Here is a 20,460-nt window from a genome sequence, read left to right on the forward strand (position 1 = left end):
GGAAAGGTAGAGCTGGGTGAAAAACACTCAGCAGGTCAGGTAGCATCTGTGGAGAGAAAAACGTATCGTTTCAAGTCCAAGAATCTTCAATAAGAACATTCTACAAAGAGTCTGCGACCTGATACATTTATTATTCCACTTTTTACACATCACTGTGTATTGCCGGACTTGCTGAGTGATTTTAGCATTGCCTGTTTCCACATTTTCTGTAGAAAAGGGTGTTTCCAACATTTTCTGTTTTTATTTCAGATATTTAACATTTGGATTTTTTTAAATGCGGGCCGGCACGGTGGCGTAGCTGTGGAACTACTGCCTTACAGCGTCAGAGTCCTGGGTTAGTTCCTGACTATGGTTGCTGTCTGTACAGAGCTTGTACGTTCTCCCTGTGACCTGCGTCGGTTTTCTCTAAGATCTTCGACTTCCTCCCACACTCCAAATACAGGTTTGTAGGTTAATTGGCTTGGTATAAATGTAAATTGCCCCGAGTGTGTGTAGGATAGCATTAGTGTGCGGGGATTATTGGTCGGTGTGGATTCGGTGGGCCAAAAGGCCTGTTTCAGCGCTGCATCTCTAAAAAAAGCTGAGTGATATCGTGGAGTTGGGAATAGTCGGTATTCCTAATTAGATAGATAGATAGATTAGATAGCCTTTTATTGTCATTCAGACCGAAGTCTGAACGAAATTGAAGCAGTCATACATACAATACAATACAATAAAAAACAACAATAAACACATATTAACATCCACCACAGTGAGTCCACCCAACATCTCCTCACTGTGATGGAGGCAAAAGTCTTAGGTCTCCAGTCTCTTCCCTCCTCTTCTCCTTCTGCGCTGAGGCGATACCCCCCGGGCGATGTTACGACTGTCCCGCGGCTCAAACACCGCGGCCCGGGGTGGTCGAAGCTGCCGCTCACCAGTCCTGCTGACGCAGCCGCTGGCCCGCGGCCGAACCCCGGACTCAGGTCACCGCCGCCAGACCACCGTGCAAGCCACCGGAGCATCGTTCCAGCCCCGAGCCGGATCGCCTCACGTGAGTGCCGTTACGTCTCAGCTCGGGCTGGGCCGACCGACTGGGGCCGCTCTCCCTGGGCAGGCGCCCCACCGGGGCGAGAAGACCCTCAAGGGTCCCCTTCGCAAGGACCGGGGACAGGAATAAAGTCGGCTCCCCGAGGAACCGCCGCAAGGGAAACATATCAAAGGGACAGAGGGGACGAATACTCCGGGTGGGATAGACGGCGCCGCTCTCCCTCGGGCTGGAACGCGTACCTCCCCGAGCTCTGCCACTCCGACGGGAGCACGTTCCTTCCTCGGGCCTGCGTCACACGGTAGCGTAACAGCCACTAACGGAGCCTTGTTTCCAGCCCCGAGCCGGGACCGTTCCTCACGGAGCGAGCTCAGTGCGAGTCCTGGCGGGCTCTGCCTCCTGAGCCTCGAGGTCGCCGCTCCGCCATTAGGCTCAGCGCAGACGGAGGCAGAGAAGGGGAATACGACATAAAAGTCGCATTCCCCCGCAGGGAGAGACAGCAAGCCCCGTTTCAACCCCCCCCCCCCTCCAAACAGAAACTAAAAACCAAAACTAGACTAACCAAACGAAAATAAACAACCCAAAAAACACAAAACAAACAGGACTGCCGGAGAGCCGCTGCAGCCAGAGCCGCGCCGCCACTAGTCCCACATTTCTAATGGGACTAATAGGAGGTTTAAACATTGAGTTAAATAGTTTTTGTGCATTTGTGAAGAGCATCACTTGATGTGAACTGTTTCTGTCCACCAACATGACCTTGCTGTCTAATTCATTCCAGCATTTTTAACTTTAGATTCCCAGCATCTGAAGTACTTTGTATTTAATTTGGTATTCATTTAGAGACATAAAGTCATAGTCATAGTCATACAGCACAGAAACAGGCCCTTTCACCCAACTTGACCAAAATGCCCCATTCAAGCTAGTCCCACCTTCCTATGTTTGACCCATATCCCTCTAATCCTATCCTTGTACCTGTCTAAATGTCTTTTAAATGTTGTGATTGTACCTGCCTCAACCACCGCCTCTGGCAGCTCATTCCATATATTCACCACCCTCTGTTGGAAAAAGTTGTCCCCCAGGTTCCTAGTGAATCTCTCCGCTCTCACCTTAAACCCATGTCCTTGGGCACTTAATTACCTAACTCTTTCACCCCATCTTTTCCCTTCACGATCTTGTACACCTCTATAAGATAACACCTCAGCCTCCTGGGCTCCAAGGAATATAGTCTTAACCTGCAGTAGGAGATCAGATTCAATGGTAAAGGGCCTGCTGTGATTCTCAGTCCAATATTGACATAGAGAGGGACATTAGACATTGTGGATGAAGCACTTGGAAGATATATTTGCAAATGTTACCAGCATTGAGTTAGAGCACTATCATCTTTATCATAGACAGCTGAGTAGGATCTGTACCTGTGCAGATGAAGCTTGGCAACCCGCCATAGATTAGATCTTCGTTGTCTGGTAGAATAAATGGACATCGGGCCTGGACATCCAGGCAGTATTGCTTACAAGGAATCCTGTGGGGACACAGGAGCTGTGAGGCTTTGAAATACTCCGAACACAGCCATGCTTTGTAGACTACCTAAAAAAACAAGGGAGGGGAGATTTGGGTTGGGGGTTTGAGGTTAGAAAAGAAAACAAAAACACATTTAGTAAATGTTTATCAATTTTGTGGCCTCTGGATGGCCTGAAGCACTTCTTTTAAAGTATTAATATTGTATAGCACATTTAAACCATAAAACTATCACACAGTCAAATGTAAGGTCACATGCCCTTTATTTTTCTCTTATTGTCCAAGACATGGCATTACACCCATGAATACTAAAGTGTGCTAACCCCACAAACTCAATTCATGACCTCAAAGGGTCTCATCTTGCATCTCAATGAATTCTAAAACTAAACCAGTGGGGCATGGTGTCGCAGTGGTAGTGTTGCTGCCTGACAGCACCAAAGACTGGGTTCCATCCTGACCATGGGTGCTGTCTGTATGGAGTTTGTAGGCTCTCTTTGTGACCACGTGGGTTTTCTCCAGCTTTCCTCACATAATCCAATGACGTACAGGTTTGTAGGTTAATAAGCGAGTTCAGTGTTCCTAAAAACGCAAGGAATCATGGGATTTGTCTAACGTCATTCGCGATAAAGAAAAAGCAAATGAAGCGCTGGCAGTATAAACTGTGTATAAATTCTTATCTTTATTCATAATTTATGTGTAAAAATATATTTAATCTGAGGCAACAGGGATGCCAGGTAGCGGGAGAGCGGGGTGTAACAGTGAGAGAGAGGTGGGGCAGATGCGAGTGGGTGACAGGGGGAGAGACATTCTCGGCAGCCGCACCGCTCGCTCCACCCAGCGGCCGCCGGCCAACCCCCCGGCGCCAGCGAAAGCCGAGCACCAGCCATCAACGGGGATACACACAAAACGCTGCAGCAACTCAGCGGGACAGGCAACATCCCCGGAGAAAGGGAATGGGTAACGTTTCGGGTCGAGACCCTTCTCCAGAGATGTTGCCTGACCCGCCGAGCCACCGCAGCACCCCGTGTGCATCCCCGCCGACGACCGGCGCTCGGCCCCCCGCCGGAACTGAGGAGGGCAACCGACAGTCACTGGACAAGGCGAGAGGCGCAGGAGCAGAGCCGAGCCGGAGCCAGCTCCCCCCCCCCCCCCCCTTTGGGGGGGCTGCATGTCCAGGGCCGCCACCGCGCCGGGACAGCGCCCCGCCAGTCCAGTGCTGCTGGTCAACCCGGCGGGACAGGCAGAGCCGAGCCGGAGCTAGCCTTGGGGGGGCTGCAAGTCCGGTGCCACCCCGGGCCAGTGCCTCGCCAGCCCTGGACAACCCCGGACACCTCCAGCCGCACCCGGGCAGGGACGGGACACCCAGGAGGGGACGGGGCCGGCCTAGCAGCAACTCAACAACGCCCGCTGCCCCGGAGACCCGGGCCCGACCCAACCACGGACGAAACGCAGACCTGCACACACGCAGCCACACAGCTACCGAGAATGTTTATCGCCAGTGACCTATGACCTGGACTGGTGCAGTCGGAATACCGAACTCGCTTATTGGCTTTGGTAACATTATAAATTGTCCCTAGCATGTGTGGGATAATGTTAATGTGTGGGGATAGCTTGTTGGCGTGGACTCAGTGGGCTGAAGGGCCTGTTTCCACACTGCTAAATTAACTGTCCAAGTGTTTCAGATAATCATTTTCAGTAAAGTACAATTTGAGTGGAAAAGCTAGATCACAAACATGAAACTTGGTGTCTCAGTGATGTGGGAAAGGCTTATTTTTGTTCCAATTAAGAAAATTCTCTTTTTAAAATCCTTCATTTGTCTTTGCTGGTTTGCGTGAGACATGAACCATTTCCAGAGCAGAAGCACAAGAGTGAACCCTAGAATTGTTGCAACACTTGAGTGGGGGGGGGGGGGGGGTATGAAAACAATACGTGCAAATTATAAAACAGTAACTGCAACACTCTGTGTGAGCGAGAGACAAAATGGAAATGAAGGATAACTTAGCTGGTTGGATGGAAAATATTAGAATGTGTTATTATGGAGAGCTTAACGGCGTACTGAGAAAATTAGATCTGGGAGAGTCGACAGGGATTTCTGAATCGGCAGTTATATTCAACGAATCTGTCTTTGAAGTTGTGACTAGCGGAATAGTTATGGGAAGACCAGTCGACACCTGTGAAATGTGCCAAACGAGATCATTCGTGAAAGTAAAATGCCCCTGTCCCACTTAGGAAACCTGAAAGGAAACCACTGGAGACTTTGCGCCCCACCCAAGGTTTCCGTGCGGTTCCCGGAGGTTTTTGTCAGTCTCCCTACCTGCTTCCACTACCTGCAACCTCCGGCAACCACCTGCAACCTCCGGGAACCGCACGGAAACCTTGGGTGGGGCGCAAAGTCTCCAGAGGTTTCCGTTCCGGTTTCCTAAGTGGGACAGGGGCAAATATAAGAATGCATGGTATTGTGGTTAATATAACCGAACTCTAAGAGTCCGAGGATAGGTCCTGCCCCAAAACTTTGCCTGTCCATTCCCTCCACAGATGCTGCCTGGCCCGCTGTGTTCCTCCAGCACTTTGTGTTTAGCGCAAGATTCAAGCTTCTGCAGTTCTTTGTGTCTCTGTTCTGATTAAAATACTGCCCTGGTCTGTGGACTGGGCAATGTACATTGAACAGAGAGCACAAGTGTTTGGCTTGAGTGGCAGCTGTGATTAATGGGGTGCAATAGGGATAGGTGTCGGGACCAAGCTGTTCACAATCCACGTCAATAAGACGGATGGGTAATTCAATACACGTCTGCTGATTATACTGTGTGGTGTCGGGAGAATGTAGAGGCTGCAAGGGGACGTGGGCAACGGTTAAGCAACAGGCAAAGACGTGGCACATGAAGTATTATATGACTACAATGTGAGTTATTCCACTTTGGTAGAAAGAAATAGAAATATAGTGTTTTTTTAATGAAGATTCTGTAGAAATGTTGTGATAAGGGGTACTTGGTTGTACATGAATTGCTAACAGACAACAAACAAATATAGCAAGATATTAGGAAGAGGAATGATGTGTGGGCCATTCCTGCAAGAGTATTTCAATACATGAGTAGGGTTTCAATTGTACAGAGCCCTGGAGAGACTCGATCCAGATTTGGTGCAGGTTTGGTGTCCTATCGCAGGATAGAGGCAAGACAATACAGATACTCCAGATTGATTCTTGCAATGGACACAAAATACTGGAGTAACTCAGTGGGACAGGCAGCATCTCTGGATAGAAGGAATAGAAGGAATGAGATCCTGAAGGAGGGTCTCGACCCAAAATATCACCCATTCCTTCTATCCAGAGATGCTGTCTGTCCCGCTTAGTGTGGCCTCATCTACATTGCTGAGACCAAGTGTAGACTATCCAGCATTTTGCGCCTATCTTCGGTGTAAACCAGCATGTGCAGTTCCTTCCTGCACATTGATTCTTGCAATGGCAGCTTTGTCATTGAAGTGGAGGTAATCAAGACTGCATACTTTCTTGCCTTCAAAAGAATGGAAGATGATCTAATTGAAACATACAAAACATTTATGGGGATGGACAGGTTGGAGCAGACGATTCCACTGGCTGGGATGTTTCAGACCAGCGATCGCCATCTACAATTAGGGGCCCACCTTAGGACAGAGATGAATGATGGTGATGAATCTTTGGAAGTTTCTGCCTTGAGGTGTCGAGGAGGCTTAGCCACTCGGTATGTTCAAGAAAGAGATTGATAGATCTTTGTGACTTTGTAGACAATTGAACATGGAAAGTATAACTTAGATAGAAGATCAGGCATGTTCTTGTTGGCTGGTGGAGCAAGCACATAGGGCCAATGGCCCCCTCCTGCTTCAATTTCTTTTGTTCTTATGATCTAATTCTGTAAACCATATTTCTGACGGTATTTACTTGACAGGCATAATTACGCTTGAGAGTGATGGTGAGCCCTTTTCTTGATCTATTTTGTCCCCTGACCTGGAATGTCAGAGACTGAGGGGAGAGCTGAAAGAAATATGAAGAATTGTGAGAGGCATAGATTGGGGACATGGACAGCATCTTTTTCCCCCTAGGGTGGAAATTAAAGTATTAGTGGGCATAGATTTAAGGTGAGAAGCGGAAAAATTAAAGGAGATTAGTAAGGCAAGTTTTTGTTATAGGGAGAGTGATATGTGCTTGATAATGCTACATTGCCAGTGGTGGAAGCACAGAATAGCTAACTTTTAGAGACATTTAACCAGACACGTGAACAGGGTGGTATTAGAGATATATGGACCATGGAGTTGGGATTAGTTAGATTTTGCATTGTAGTTGGTGCATACAAGGTGGGCTGAAGGGCCTACTCCTGTACAAAAATCAAATTACAGGCAACATCTGTGGAGGGAAATGTTTCAGGCTAAGTTTTGGGTCAGGACTCTTCAAACTGATTCAGAATTGGGAAAATGTTGGAAAAGAGAGGATTAGGCTGTAAAAGGGTCGGGGGAATTTGGGGTGGTAATTGAGATTGAGAACTCAATGCTCATACTGTTGGGTTGTAGGTCTAAAGTGGAATATGAGGGGCTGATGTTCTTCCAGTTTGCGTGTGGCCTCACTCCGGTATTGGAGGAGGCCAGGCTCTGCAATGTCGGTGTGGGAATGGGGAGTTAAAATGCAACTGGCAGCTCCAGTAGGCTTTGGTGGACAGAGTGCAAGTGTTGGGTGAAATGGTGGCCTAGTCTACACTTGGTCTCAGCGATGTAGATGAGGCCACATAGAGCACCGGATGCTACACTGCTCTAAGTGCTGCAGCTCGTGCAGGTTTGATCATGTTGTTGACGGCATCATCCATCACGTTGCTGATGATTGAGAGTGGACTGACGGCTGGTAATTAGACGGTTTAGAATTGCCCTCCTCTTTATGGACAATATAAACTGGGACAATTTCCTATGTCACTGGATAGATGCCAATTGTATAAGTGAAGTGAAATCACTTGGCTGGTGATGTGGATGTTTGAGGAGAGCAGACTTCAACAGGAGAGCTGGGAGGTTGCCAGCTCTCACAGCCGTTGCTGATTCTCGTACTGCCAAGTGTTTCTAGTTATGGTGCGGAGGGAAGTGGACTGGACGAGAACCGGCTTATGCAATGTTGGGGGAGGCTGAGGTGAATCATCCACCAAACTCCCCTCCTGAAGATGCTTACAAACGCCTTCAGATTTCCCTACAGGTTCTCAAAGATGATGGGATATCCTTGGAGCCTCCCCTCCTGTGAGGTGTTCAGTTGACAGCCACTGTTCAGCTAAACTGTGAGCAGTTTACCTTCACTGTAAACTGTGAATATATGGTGAACAGTGAAACATTGTTGCTGATCAATGTACACAGTTAGAGTCATACAGTCATAGAGCGATACAGTGTGGAAACAGGCCCTTCAATGCAGCTTTTCCACACCGGCCAACATGCCCCTGCTACACTAGTCCCACCTGCCTGCGTTTGGTCCATATCCCCCCAAAACTGTCCTATCCATGTACCTGTATAACTGTTTCTTAAATGTTGGGATAGTCCCAGCCGCTGAGAGTGTTCTCCCGAGTGCGGAGGCCTCAATAGGCCCGATCATTGGTGAACAAGAGGAAGAGGACTGGACTTTGTTGCCTTCCCTCACAGTGGGAACCATTGTGGGGGGATGTTTTTATGTTCAATGTTAAATTCTTTAATGTTGTGTTTTATTTTCATTGATGTGCTGCAAATAGCAACTCAAATTTCACTGTACCAATTGGTGTACGTGACAATAAGTGTCCTTTGTCTTTTGTCTCAAATACCTTCTCTGGCAGCTTGTTCCATACAACCACCACTCTTTGTGTGAAAAAAATCACCCCTCAGATCCCTAATAAATCTTTTCCCCTTCACCTTAAACCTATGTCCTCTGGTCCTCGATTCACCTACTCTGGGCAAGAGACTGTGCATCTACCCGATCTATTCCTCTCATGATTTCATAAGATCATCTCTCATCTCCCAGCGCTCCAAGGAATAGAGTCCCAGCCTACACAACCTCTCCGTCACAACCAGTCCCACTAGTCCTGGCAACATCCTCGTAATTCTTCTCTGTACCCTTTCCAGCTTGACAATATCTTTCCTTAAACATGGTGCCTAAAACAGAACACAATACTCTAAATGTCACCTCACCAACGTCTTATGCAACTGCAACATGACCTCCCAACTTCTATACTCAGTTTTACCTTGTGCAACGTGTACCGAATGTACACATTCCAAGAGTGGTGGAACTACAGAGATTTGATTAGATTTATTGGCTGTGTGGTCGACCGACAGCTCTTTGTGCTGTTTATTGTTGTGTTGGGCAGTGTGGTAGCTTCCCCATGCCGGAATCTCATCATTACCAACATTCATTACTACTTCTCGCATGCCATTCGGCATTCCTCATTAGACCAGGGTTGATCCATTGACTTTAATAGAGTGAAGGGCATGAAGGAGGAGCGTGAGGTTACAAATTATGGTGCTGTGCAAGTGTCCATCTATCACATACAGATGGAAATGTTATAAAAAAATGTTTTTCTTCTCTTTTTAGAAATGTATCTGTTAGTTTAATTAGTTTGAAAGATACAGAAAGTATGATCTTGTACACTGTCATCCTATCTCTTTGATTGATTGAATTGATTGAAAGATACAGTATGGAAACAGGCCCTTCGGCCCACTGAATCCACACTGACCATCGAACACCTGTGCCCACGGGTTCTATGTTATCCTACTTTCTCTTCCATGCCCTACAGGCTGGGGGCTATTTATCATTGCCAATTTACCTACAAACCCACGTCTTCGGGGTGTGGCGGGAAACTTGAGATAACATGCGTTCTCAGAGAGATCGTACAAACTCCGGGCCGATAGCATCCGAGGTCAGGATCGAACCCAGATCCCTAGGGCTGTGAAGCAGCAGCTACTGTGCTACCCCATGGTTCACATGGTATGGATGCTTCATACATTTATTGACCCTGAGCTGTGCAAGCAGTTGAGTTTCACTTACAGGCAGAGGAAGTAAGAATGGCGGATTTTCTTTCCTGAGGGACATTAGTGAACCAGGTTGTTTTTTTTTCATGAGAATTCAGAGGTTGTATGCTAACCATTACTGAGGTGCGGGGTTTCCATTGATTTCCAGATTTACTTAATTACTTGAATTCAAATCCTCAGATCCAATGGTGGGATTTGAACTCGTGTCTATGGATCAATGATTCATAAGTCTGGTGCAGAAAGTTAACTGCAAAACTCCCAAGAAACATCTAAAACCAACAGCAAACATACAATGGTGAACACAACCAGCAGCCTTGCTTATAGACATCCAGCCCACTATTGAGCCTGCTTGAAGCTTTGAAATCTGCACATCAAATTGATAACCTTTTCAATTACCAAGATAATGCACGACCTTCTGCACTGTAGGGCAATAGTGGATTTGGATTACATTGTAGTTTTCAGAAGTTTTCCGTCTTAAACATTTTACAGCAAATAGAATCATTTTACATTTATTTTACTGCTAGAAATTTACATAGAAACATAGAAACATAAAATAGGTGCAGGAGTAGGCCATACGGCCCTTCGAGCCAGCACCACCATTCAATATGGTCATGGCTGATCATCCAAAATCAGTATCCTGTTCCAGCTTTTTCCCCATATCCCTTGATTCCCTTAGACATAGAGCTAAATCCAACTCTCTCTTGAAATTAAGCAAATGCACACATTATGCTAAACACAGAGTGCGAGAGTACTTCAATGGGTCAGTCAGCTTCTGTGAAGGGAATTGATGGACAACATTTTGGGTCAGAATCCTTCTTCAAACTGCTAAACGTTGGAGCTGTTACCAATAAGATGATGGGTCATGACCTGAAATGTCGCATGTCCATTCTTTCCACAGATGCTGCCTGACCCGCTGAGTTACTCCAGCACATTGTGTCTTGCTCAAGATGAGGGATATAGGTTGATCACAAGTTCCTTATATCTCCGCCACATGGTGTCATTGATCTGCATCCATCTGAAATGTTGGACATATTTAGACCCATTTAATGGATTAGCAGATGAAGCTCGAAGTAATGGATCTCTATCTGCGATGTGTCTTTTGGAATGACAAAAATTTACCAGCTCCTTAAAGCCATGACCAGGTCAATATGACAATATAATTATTAACAAAAAGAGAAATGAGAATAGGCTCAGAAAGGAATTTTGTTTCATTGCCCCGAAAGGTAGACTGATTTCTGTTTTCACAGATGTTGCTTGACTGGCTGAATTCCATCATTTCTGATTTTGTTTCCGATTCCAGCATCTGCAATATAACCTATGATCAGTCGTCGACCAACCACATTGATGTGACGGTCAAGAAGACACGTCATGGTCAAGAAGGCATGTGATGGTCAAGAAGGCACACCAATGCCTCTACTACCTGAGGGGACTGAGGAAATTCAACATGTCTCCAATGACTCTTAGAAACTTCTACAGACACACTACGGAAAGCATACTGCCGGGTTGTATCACAACTTGGGTTGGGAGCAGCTTTGCCCAAGACTGCAAGAAATTGCAGAAAGTTGTGAAGGTAGTCCAGTCCATCACACTGAACAGACCTCCCACCATTGACTCCATCTACACTTTCACGCTGCCTCCTCACCCTGGTCATTTCTTTTTTGCCTTGCTCCCATCCGACAGAAGATACAGAAGCTTGAAAAAGCGCACAGTCAGACTCAGAAAGAGCTTCTTCCCCTCTGTTATCAAGTTTCTGAATGGTCCTTCCATAGGCTAAGGTACTGCCTCACCTCTACCCCATTGTGGACATTGGGCTTTGTCTGTGGGGCTGATGTTCTACAATGTTACAAAGCTGAGAACTATATTCTGCACTCTGCATCTTCCCTGCACCTTATCTATTGTACTTGTTTTACTTGATTGTATTTACATTTGATATACAGTGCAATCGGAAAGTATTCAGACCCCTTCTCTTTCTTCCACTTTTTGTTACATTACAGCCTTATTTCAAAATGGATTTAAATCGTCAATTCTACGACAATACCCCAGGATGAAGAAGCGAAAACAGGTGTTTAGAAATGTTTGCAACCCATTCTGATATGTACATTCAGCATGATCCCTTCGAATGACCACTGATATTTGGTGAGGAGCCTTTTGTAAGATCCTTCCAGCTGTAAAAAGAAACTACACACTAGTGGACAATAGGGGATGTTTTTTCCTGCATAAGTTAAAACCAAAAGCATATGGATACCCAAATGATATTTAAAAAAACAGGATAGTTCATTCTGGGGCCAACTCACAGATATAATTAACATAATGGGAAATACATGAAAGATACATGGATAATGAATGTGTTAATGGTTCCTGCAGTAGTTCCATTATTCATGGATCAACACTCTGCCAGTTTGTGTTCCAGAGACTGGAAAATTTGGAATGGACCATTTTTTGTACGATGGGAGCTACTTTGTTTCAAGGTGAAAGGTAAGATTAAGGTGTTGAATGAATGAAAATCATATCTGATGACATATGTATAGAATATAAGCAGTTATAAGTTCATAAATTCATAAGTGATAGGTGCAAAATTAGGTCACTAGGCCCATCAACTCCACTCCACCATTCAACCTGCATTCATCTGACGCCCCTCACCATCCCAATCCTAAAGTGCTACACATCTGACATCCACCCTCCTTTCTGAAGTGCAGTCACATTTTAACCCAATTTATGCATCATGAACTCCATGAACATCAATGAAACGATTAGTAAACCAGTTTTAGACATCTTTTTTTCGAATACGCTGTTGAGCTTCACCAAGTTTATGGTGGATCGGAGCCCATGCAGTGGCCTGGTTTGAAAATTCGAAAACTTAAGAACAAGGATTCAGCAGAGAGTGGTTGGCGTTGTCCAGTCCATCACGGGGACTGATCTCCTGACCACTGAAGGATCTCCAGGCAACACTGCAACAAGAAGGCAGCTAATACCATATGCTGCCCAAGTTAATTCATCGCTGCTGCTATTTGGAGATAGATACAGGAGCCTGAGAACTGTTACTTCCAAGCCGAAGAAAAGCTTATTCCTATCAACCATTAGGGTTTTAAACTACCTGCACAACCCTAACTTCAATCCTGCCTCAGAACTAAACTACTATGGGCTTTGCATGACACCCCAGACCATCACACCACCAACCTCCCTTTGTATAGAGCATTGACTCCATCTACACCTCACGCTGCCTCGGCAAGGCCAGCAGCATCATCAAGGATAAGTCTTCCATCTCCCATCAGGTAAGAGGTAAAGAAGTGTGAAAACACATTTGTCAGATTCAGGGACATTTTCATCTCACCTGTTATCAGGCAACTGAATGATCCTACCACCAACTAGAGAGCAGCCCTGACTTACCATCAACCTCATTCTGACCTTCAGACTATCATTAATTGGACTTTACTGGATTTTATCTTGCACTAAACGTTATTCCCTTTATCTTGTATCTGTACACTGTGGACAGCTTGATTGTAATCATGTTTAGTCTTAAGTATTTTTAAGTTTAGTTTAGTTTATTGTCATGTGTGCCAATGTACAATGAAAAGCTTTTGTTGCGTGCTAACCAGTTAGCGGACTGGACATTTCTGCTGACTGGTTAGCACGCAAAAAAAAAGCTTTTCACTGTACCTCGTTACATGTGACAATAATCTAAACTGAACTGAACTCTGTGTACACTGGTTTTTGCACTAATGTGGTCTATTTTACTGAGAATAACTGATAATTGTTATTGCTGAGCGTAATTGCCATGAAGAGCTGCTGCACTGTGCCAGTGCATGTGACAAAAATTCTACACTCTTGACTCTTGTATATGGGTAGGATGTGTAGACTCTATGGAGAGGCTCCGAGAGTCCTTGGGAAGTATTAATGTCACCACTACCTTCAATGAGCCAACACTGGCTTTGGTTGACAGAGATTTGAGATGACAGAGACCCGGTTTCGAAACCGACTACGGGTGCTGTCTGTACGGAGTTTGTACGTTCTCCCCGTGACCGCATGGGTTTTCTCGGAGATCTTCGGTTTCCTTGCACACTCCAAAGATGTACAGGTTTTTAGGCTTGGTATAAATGTAAATTGTCCCTAGTATATGTGTGTAGCATAGTGTGTCAATGTGCGGGGATCGCTGGTCGGTGTGGAGTCGGTGGGTCGAAGGGCCTGTTTCCACGCTGGATCTCTAAACTGAACTAAAGTGAAAAGAAAAAATGATCAAAACATCAGATCTGCATAAATTGCACGATCTACTGGTAGCGTTAATTTCTGCCCTCCTACACGCTATTTCAATCTACACTTCATAAACTGGCCACATATTATGGAGATTAATAGAAATTCTCATCTTTGTTCCTGACACAGAAGTTTGCTATTCCGACCATCAAGTTTATGGTGCCTCTTAAAGCAATCCCAATGATTTATAGTTAGCCGTTCATCCACCAACTAGGTCATCTTTGGGATTTGGGAGGAAACGTGGGCAGAAAAGACCTCACATCATCGCAGGGACACTGCGAAGACATCTGAGGACAGGATTAAGATGGATACTCCAGAGATGGCAGCACTGCCTACTGTCTTACATCAAGACACTGGAAAAATACCGCCAGTGCTATCTCGGCAAAATTCACTGAAAGGGTAAAGCCCCTGTCCCACTTAGGAAACCTGAACGGAAACCTCTGGAGACTCTGCGCCCCACCCAAGGTTTCCGTGCGGTTCCCGGAGGTTGCAGGTGGTTGCCGGAGGTTGCAGGTAGTGGAATCAGGTAGGGAGACTGCCAAAAACCACCGGGAACCTCTGGGAACCGCACGGAAACCTTGAGTGGGGCGCAAAGTCTCCAGAGGTTTCCGTTCAGGTTTCCTAAGTGGGACAGGGGCATAAGGAAACAAATGTCACAGAACTCTCCCGGCCCAACACGCCTAGTTTTGAGGCTCTAACTATACTAAGGTAGAAACTTTGAGCAGAACATACCGCTTACATGCCAGACACCAGATGGCCAGACACTCATCTCCAAGCTCTGCTGAGGCAAGAAATAACCAAGTAGACAAAGGAAAAGTATATGTGATGAGACAGAGGTAATTAATGAACTCATTGTAAAAGATCCCTTAAGAAAGACTGATGATAACAAGGTAGAATTTCAAATTCAGGTTGAAGGTGAGAAGCTGGGGTCTGAAAGTTGTGCTGAGCTAAATAAAAGCAATTACAACAGGGTTGACTAATTGTAGATTGTAGAGTTAAAGGTAAGTCAATACATCAGCAGTGGCAGGTGTATAAGTAGTTGCTCCATAAATCTCCGCAGAGAGAGTTCGCAGAGAAAGCAATCCTGAGCGAGAATACACCATCTGTGGATAACTCAGGAGGTTATGGATGGTATTAAATTGAAAAAAAATGTAAAGAGCATCGGTACCAGAGGACTGAGAATTTTTATTTTTATAAACCAGCAAAGGATGGCTACAAGCTGGAGTATGAGAGTAAATTTTAAAATAATATAAAATCAGGTGATAAGAAATTTCACACTTATAGAAAGAGTAAGAGGGAAGCTGAAGTGAAGGTTGGTCCCTCATAGGCAGAGAGTGGACAATTCGTAATGGGAACATAAAATGGCAATGTTTCTAAGTAAATACTCGACTTAGTTTAATATAAATAACATCACAACTCCCCCCCCCCCCCCCCCCCCCCCCGCTCCCAAAACCGTGTTGTTCCCTCCCGGCCTTGGGTTACATTTTACCCTCCGCACTTGGTTATAGCGGATGATCGGCAATAACGGACACCACCCCTTTATTAACCTTTATTGCAGCGATGTGGAGTTTAAAATGAGGCAAGTTTACAGAGTGCCTTTTGTTTTTTTTTTGTTTTTTTTATTTATTTATTAGAAGTAGACATATTATACTATGTAGTTACATATTATAGTAGAAAAAAAAAACTTTTCATATACATCAGTCATACATTATTAAAATTTTCCATTATCAATTACTTCTGCTTCTAGTATTTTTATTTTTTATAGAAAGCGAGAAAAAGAGAGGGTAGAAAGTTACAAATAAAAAAGAAAGCAAAAAAAAAACACAACAGAAAAACAAGGGAGGTGGAATGGGTTACCTGTGATACATCAATGGAGATAGGTTCGTAGGTTATAAAGTATAGAGTATAGTTTTTCATCTGTTCCTGAGTTCAAGTTTCAGCTGGGTCCTCGTGCTGTACAGAGTGCCTTTTGTGCGACCACATCTGCAGTACTACATCCAGCTGTGTGTGGGCTCTACATTTAGGACATGCACTTGCATTGGAAGTATCGCGAAGCACTCCCTGGTTGATTCCTGGCTGAAGATTTTGATATGTGAAGAAAGGTTGAGAAATATGGTCCAAAACGTTTTGGAGTTTAGAAGAATGAGAGGTGATCTTATTGACGCGTGTGAGATCTGAGGATAATTTTCAGGGCAGTTGCTGAGAAGAAGTTTCCCCCTGTCGGACTAACCAGGTTGAATTCAGAATAAGGGATTGCCTATTTAAGATGGAGATGATGAGGGATTTTGTTCTCTTGGTGGATCTTGAATCTTTGGAATTTCGGAGTTGTAGAAGTGGAATCATTTATCAGTCTGGTGCAGTAGCTTAAAATGGACAGGCAAAGCAAACTGCAGCAGAATGCTGCCGTGAGTTTATACCCGCCCGAGGCAGATTCAAGATTGCAATCTTAAACTCAGTTCAAAAATAGAGGGAGAGAGCACTTGGCAATATGTACCAGGAGTGCACAATTGGTGTCAATAGTATTACTGATTGAAACACCTTAAATCTACTAACCTAAATTTCAGCTATCCGTTATCCAGATGGGGAATCAATTATAGTTTTGTAAATAAATCCTTTATATGGAAGCCTTTCATTCCTTGTGCCTCTCATGCTGCCTCTTTCTCTAAGCTCCTCTGCTCCGTTGTCCCTGGGCACTCCATGTTGTGCCGCCAATGCAAGAGAAAAATTGCATGATGGATAGCTCATTAATAATAGTCTGACCCTTGTGTCATTTAAATGAGAAGCTCTGCACACATCTTGACAACAGAGAATAAAGATCTGCCTTCATAATTTATCACCTGGTTGTGTGAAAGATACAACTTCTAGATGCGCTGGGACGCATCCTCAGTGATGTGACCTGGGGTCATCGGGTGTTTCGGGTCTCACAACATCAGACACCCTCGCCCAGGCGACCCAGCCGGGGTTGATCAGGCCCCGACTTGCATCCCAGCAGCAACCGCCCACGGATAAGCCCTCTTAATAACTACTCTGCAGGGGTTGGGAGACTCGTGTGCGTGGAGGGACTGGGCTCTGTGGGGGTGAGTCCTGGCCAGGCTCCTCCTGCGTCTCACCAGGTTCAAGGCCTGTGCGCTGCACCTCTTTCTCGTTCTCCGAGCATTTCATTCTCGCCTCATGGATTTTTAGGCCACGGTGGTTCATTAGGCCTTTCCGTAGGTTTGTTGGGTGTCTTTCTCACGAAAGACACAGACTGGGGTGCTAACCCAGCCTGCCCCGGGTGCCGCCCTTTCGTGCCGTCAACCGTCTCTCCAGTAGTCGCCAAACTATTCTTGGTTGTCACCAAGATTAAACAGTAGCATTGCATTCACCACCTCAGGTAAACCCATCTTTAATACATTCTTTAAACGTACTACCAATTGCATTTAAAAAAAAATTGTATGATGGGTTGAGGGAGTGCAGCGTAGGTTCACGAGGTTAATTCAAGTGAGAGTTAAAGCCCTGTCCCACTGTACGAGTTCATTCAAGTTCTCCCGAGTTTGCCCTGATTCGAACTCGGAGATTTGCGGTAGGTACCCGGGGCTCTTGTGGACATTTTTCAACATGTTGAAAAATCTTCACGAGTCTTCCCGAGCTTACTGCGTTTCCCGAGTACCTGCCGTTAGCGTTACGAGCCGCTAAGAGACGTTCCCGAGCTCCGAAGTACCCGCTACATTCATTCTACATGCTTACCACGAGTTTGATTTTTTTTTAAACTCGGGAGAGCACTTGAATGAACTCGTACAGTGGGACAGGGCTTTTAGATAGGGCTTTTATAGATAGCGGAGTCAAGGGATATGGGGAGAAGGCAGGAAAGGGGTACTGATTGTGGATGATCAGCCTTGATCACATTGAATGGCAGTGCTGGCTCGAAGAGCCGGATGGCCTACTCCTGCACCTATTATCTACATTCAGTATGTTCAGTTGATTCACAGCTCAGACAGAGTTGTGACCTCTCCCTCCCTCATCATGCAGAGACTGAGCCACACCCACACTTCTGGGTTTTATAATCCTTCCCCCTTCCACCGGAAAAGGTGTGGCCTTCATGGCATGATTGACAGGAGAGAGATTCTCAACATTTTTAAAACACTAATAACACTTATATTTTTAATTGATGGGAAGAATCCTATGCACCTGATCAGCAGAGGGGGGTTGAGTAAGATGGGCAAAAATCACAGCTGTAAGTGGTAGAGTTTTACCTAAAATCAATATAGTGCAAACAGGAAGTTGTCAAGTTTAAACAAACAACCCTTTGCAGTGCCTTTTCACTTCAACCCAACCCCCCCCCCAAACAACCCTTTGCACTTCAACCCAAAACCCCCAAACAACCATTTGCAGTGCGTTTTTACTTCAACCCAAAACCCCCCAAACAAATATTTGCAGTGCATTTTTACGTCAACCTAAACAACCATTTGCAGTGCATTTCTACTTCAACACAAACAACCATTTGCAGTGCATTTTTACGTCAACCCAAACAACCATTTGCAGTGCATTTTTACTTCAACCCAAACAACCATTTGCAGTGCATTTTTACTTCAACCCAAACAGCCATTTGCAGTGCATTTTTACTTCAACCCAAACAACCATTTGCAGCGCATTTTTACTTCAAACCAACCATATTTTCATTTTCAAACCACATTAAGGGCACTCACAGTTTAGTAGACATGTGTTCAGTGTTATTCAGAGCTCAGAGAGACATGACCCTCTGGCTTCCTCCATCTTACAGAGACTGAGTGAGGCACACCACTTCCGGGTTTTATAGTCCCTCCCCCCTCCCGCCAGTGGAGGCAGCAGAGAGAATGGCGATTAAAAAAAAACATTAATATCTCTCTGATTTTTCATCGATGGGAAAAATCCTCCAGTCCCGGAAGGCGGAGGGGAGCGAGCCAAAAGCGTTCAAGATCAGACTTTTAGTAATATAGATATGGGTATGTGGTGAGTATGTATATATATACACACTGAGCTTTTATTTTCTCTCTCTCATTTGTCATATCATACTGAGTTTACATATGGTGCTGCAGCAACTAAGGATTTCATTGATCTATCTGGGACATATGACAATAAAACACTCTTGAACATCCTTTGCTGTTGTGATTTGTCATTTCAGATTGAACTTTTACCCCAAATAGGGATGATTTGGGTTTGGGGGAAATAGTTAAAATCTTTGAAAAATCTCCTCAAATCCAGATGACCTGCTTACAGAACCAGTTTTGTTCTGGCCGTTTCCATCGTTCAGTCTGATGAAGGGTTCCGACCTGATCCTTTACTCCAGAGATGCTGCCTGACCGCTGGGTTACTCCCGCATCTACATGCTTTATGGGCTGAGAAGGGAGTCAATCAACTCCGGGGAAATGGGTTGGCGATGAAATAATTTAGTTGCCTTCGAATTAACCACGTCTAAAGGTCAATTGCTGCAACATAGTCACAAAACAGTCAATTGACTAGAAAAGTCCATAACTTCAGCACAATGTCACCATGGGAAACATCTATATTCACATTATCACAGATTCACTCCCAGACAGGCAGACATGCCTTTCAACCAACAACTTATATCTTTGTCACAAGTCCAAGCTTGGTTTCATTTAATAATCTATATATAAAGAAGTATAAAGATTTTGTGTTATAGAAACATAGTCATAGAAACATAGCAAATAGGTGCAGGAGGAGGCCATTTGGCCCTTCGAGCCAACACCGCCATTCATTGTGATCATGGCTGATCATCCACAATCAGTAACCCGTGCCTGCCTTCTCCCCATATCCCTTCATTCCGCTTGCCCCTAGAGCTCTATCTAACTCTATTTTAAATTCATCCAGTGAACTGGCCTCCACTGCCCTCTGTGGCAGAGAATTCCACAAATTCACAACTCTCTAGGTGAAAAAGTTTTTTCTTATCTCAGTTTTAAATGGCCTCCCCTTTATTCTTAGACTGTGGCCCCTGGTTCTGGACTCGCTCAACATTGGGAACATTTTTCCTGCATCTAGCTTGTCCAGACCTTTTATAATTATATGCCCTCTCATCCTTCTAAATTCCAGTGAATATAAGCCCAGTCTTTCCAATCTTTCCTCATATGACAGTCCCGCCATCCCGGGGATAAACCTCGTGAACCTATGCTGCACTCCCTGAATAACAAGGATGTCCTTCCTTAAATTAGGAGACCAAAACTGCACACAATACTACAAATGTGGTCTCACCAGGGCCCTGTACAACTGCAGAAGGACCTCTTTACTCCTCTGCTCATATCCTCTCGTTATGAAGGCCAACATGCCATTAGCTTTCTTCACTGCCTGCTGTACCTGCATGTTTACTTTCAGTGACTGGTGTACAAGGACACCCAGGTCTCGTTGCATTTCCCTATTTCCTAATCTGACACGATTGAGATAATAATCTGCCTCCTTGTTCTTGCCGCCAAAGTAGATAACCTCACTTTTATCTGCATTATACTGCATCTACCCACTCACTCAACCTGTCCAATTCACCCTGCAACCTCCTAGCATCCTCTTCGCAGTTCACATTGCCACCCAGCTTTGTGTCATCTGCAAATTTGCTAGTTACTTTTAATCCCATCATCTAAATCATTAACATATATTGTAAATAGTTTCGTCCCCAGTACCGAGCCTTGCGGCACTCGCCACTGCCTGCCATT

At 45.1% G+C, this 20,460-nt stretch overlaps 1 protein-coding gene across 1 annotated transcript in view; it reads right to left on the minus strand.

Moving 5' to 3' along the window:
• Window positions 1-20,460, minus strand: part of LOC116978903 (transmembrane protein FAM155B-like) — a 500,680-nt gene that overhangs the window by 49,457 nt on the left and 430,763 nt on the right. Inside the window, exon 3 of the mRNA XM_033030184.1 lies at window positions 2,440-2,611. Within this exon, the coding sequence (XP_032886075.1) occupies window positions 2,440-2,611 (172 nt within the window). The remainder of the gene's footprint in view (window positions 1-2,439; window positions 2,612-20,460) is intronic.

This window comes from Amblyraja radiata, chromosome 12 (genome assembly GCF_010909765.2).
Source record: "Amblyraja radiata isolate CabotCenter1 chromosome 12, sAmbRad1.1.pri, whole genome shotgun sequence".
In the NCBI taxonomy this organism is placed as follows: Eukaryota; Metazoa; Chordata; class Chondrichthyes; order Rajiformes; family Rajidae; genus Amblyraja; species Amblyraja radiata.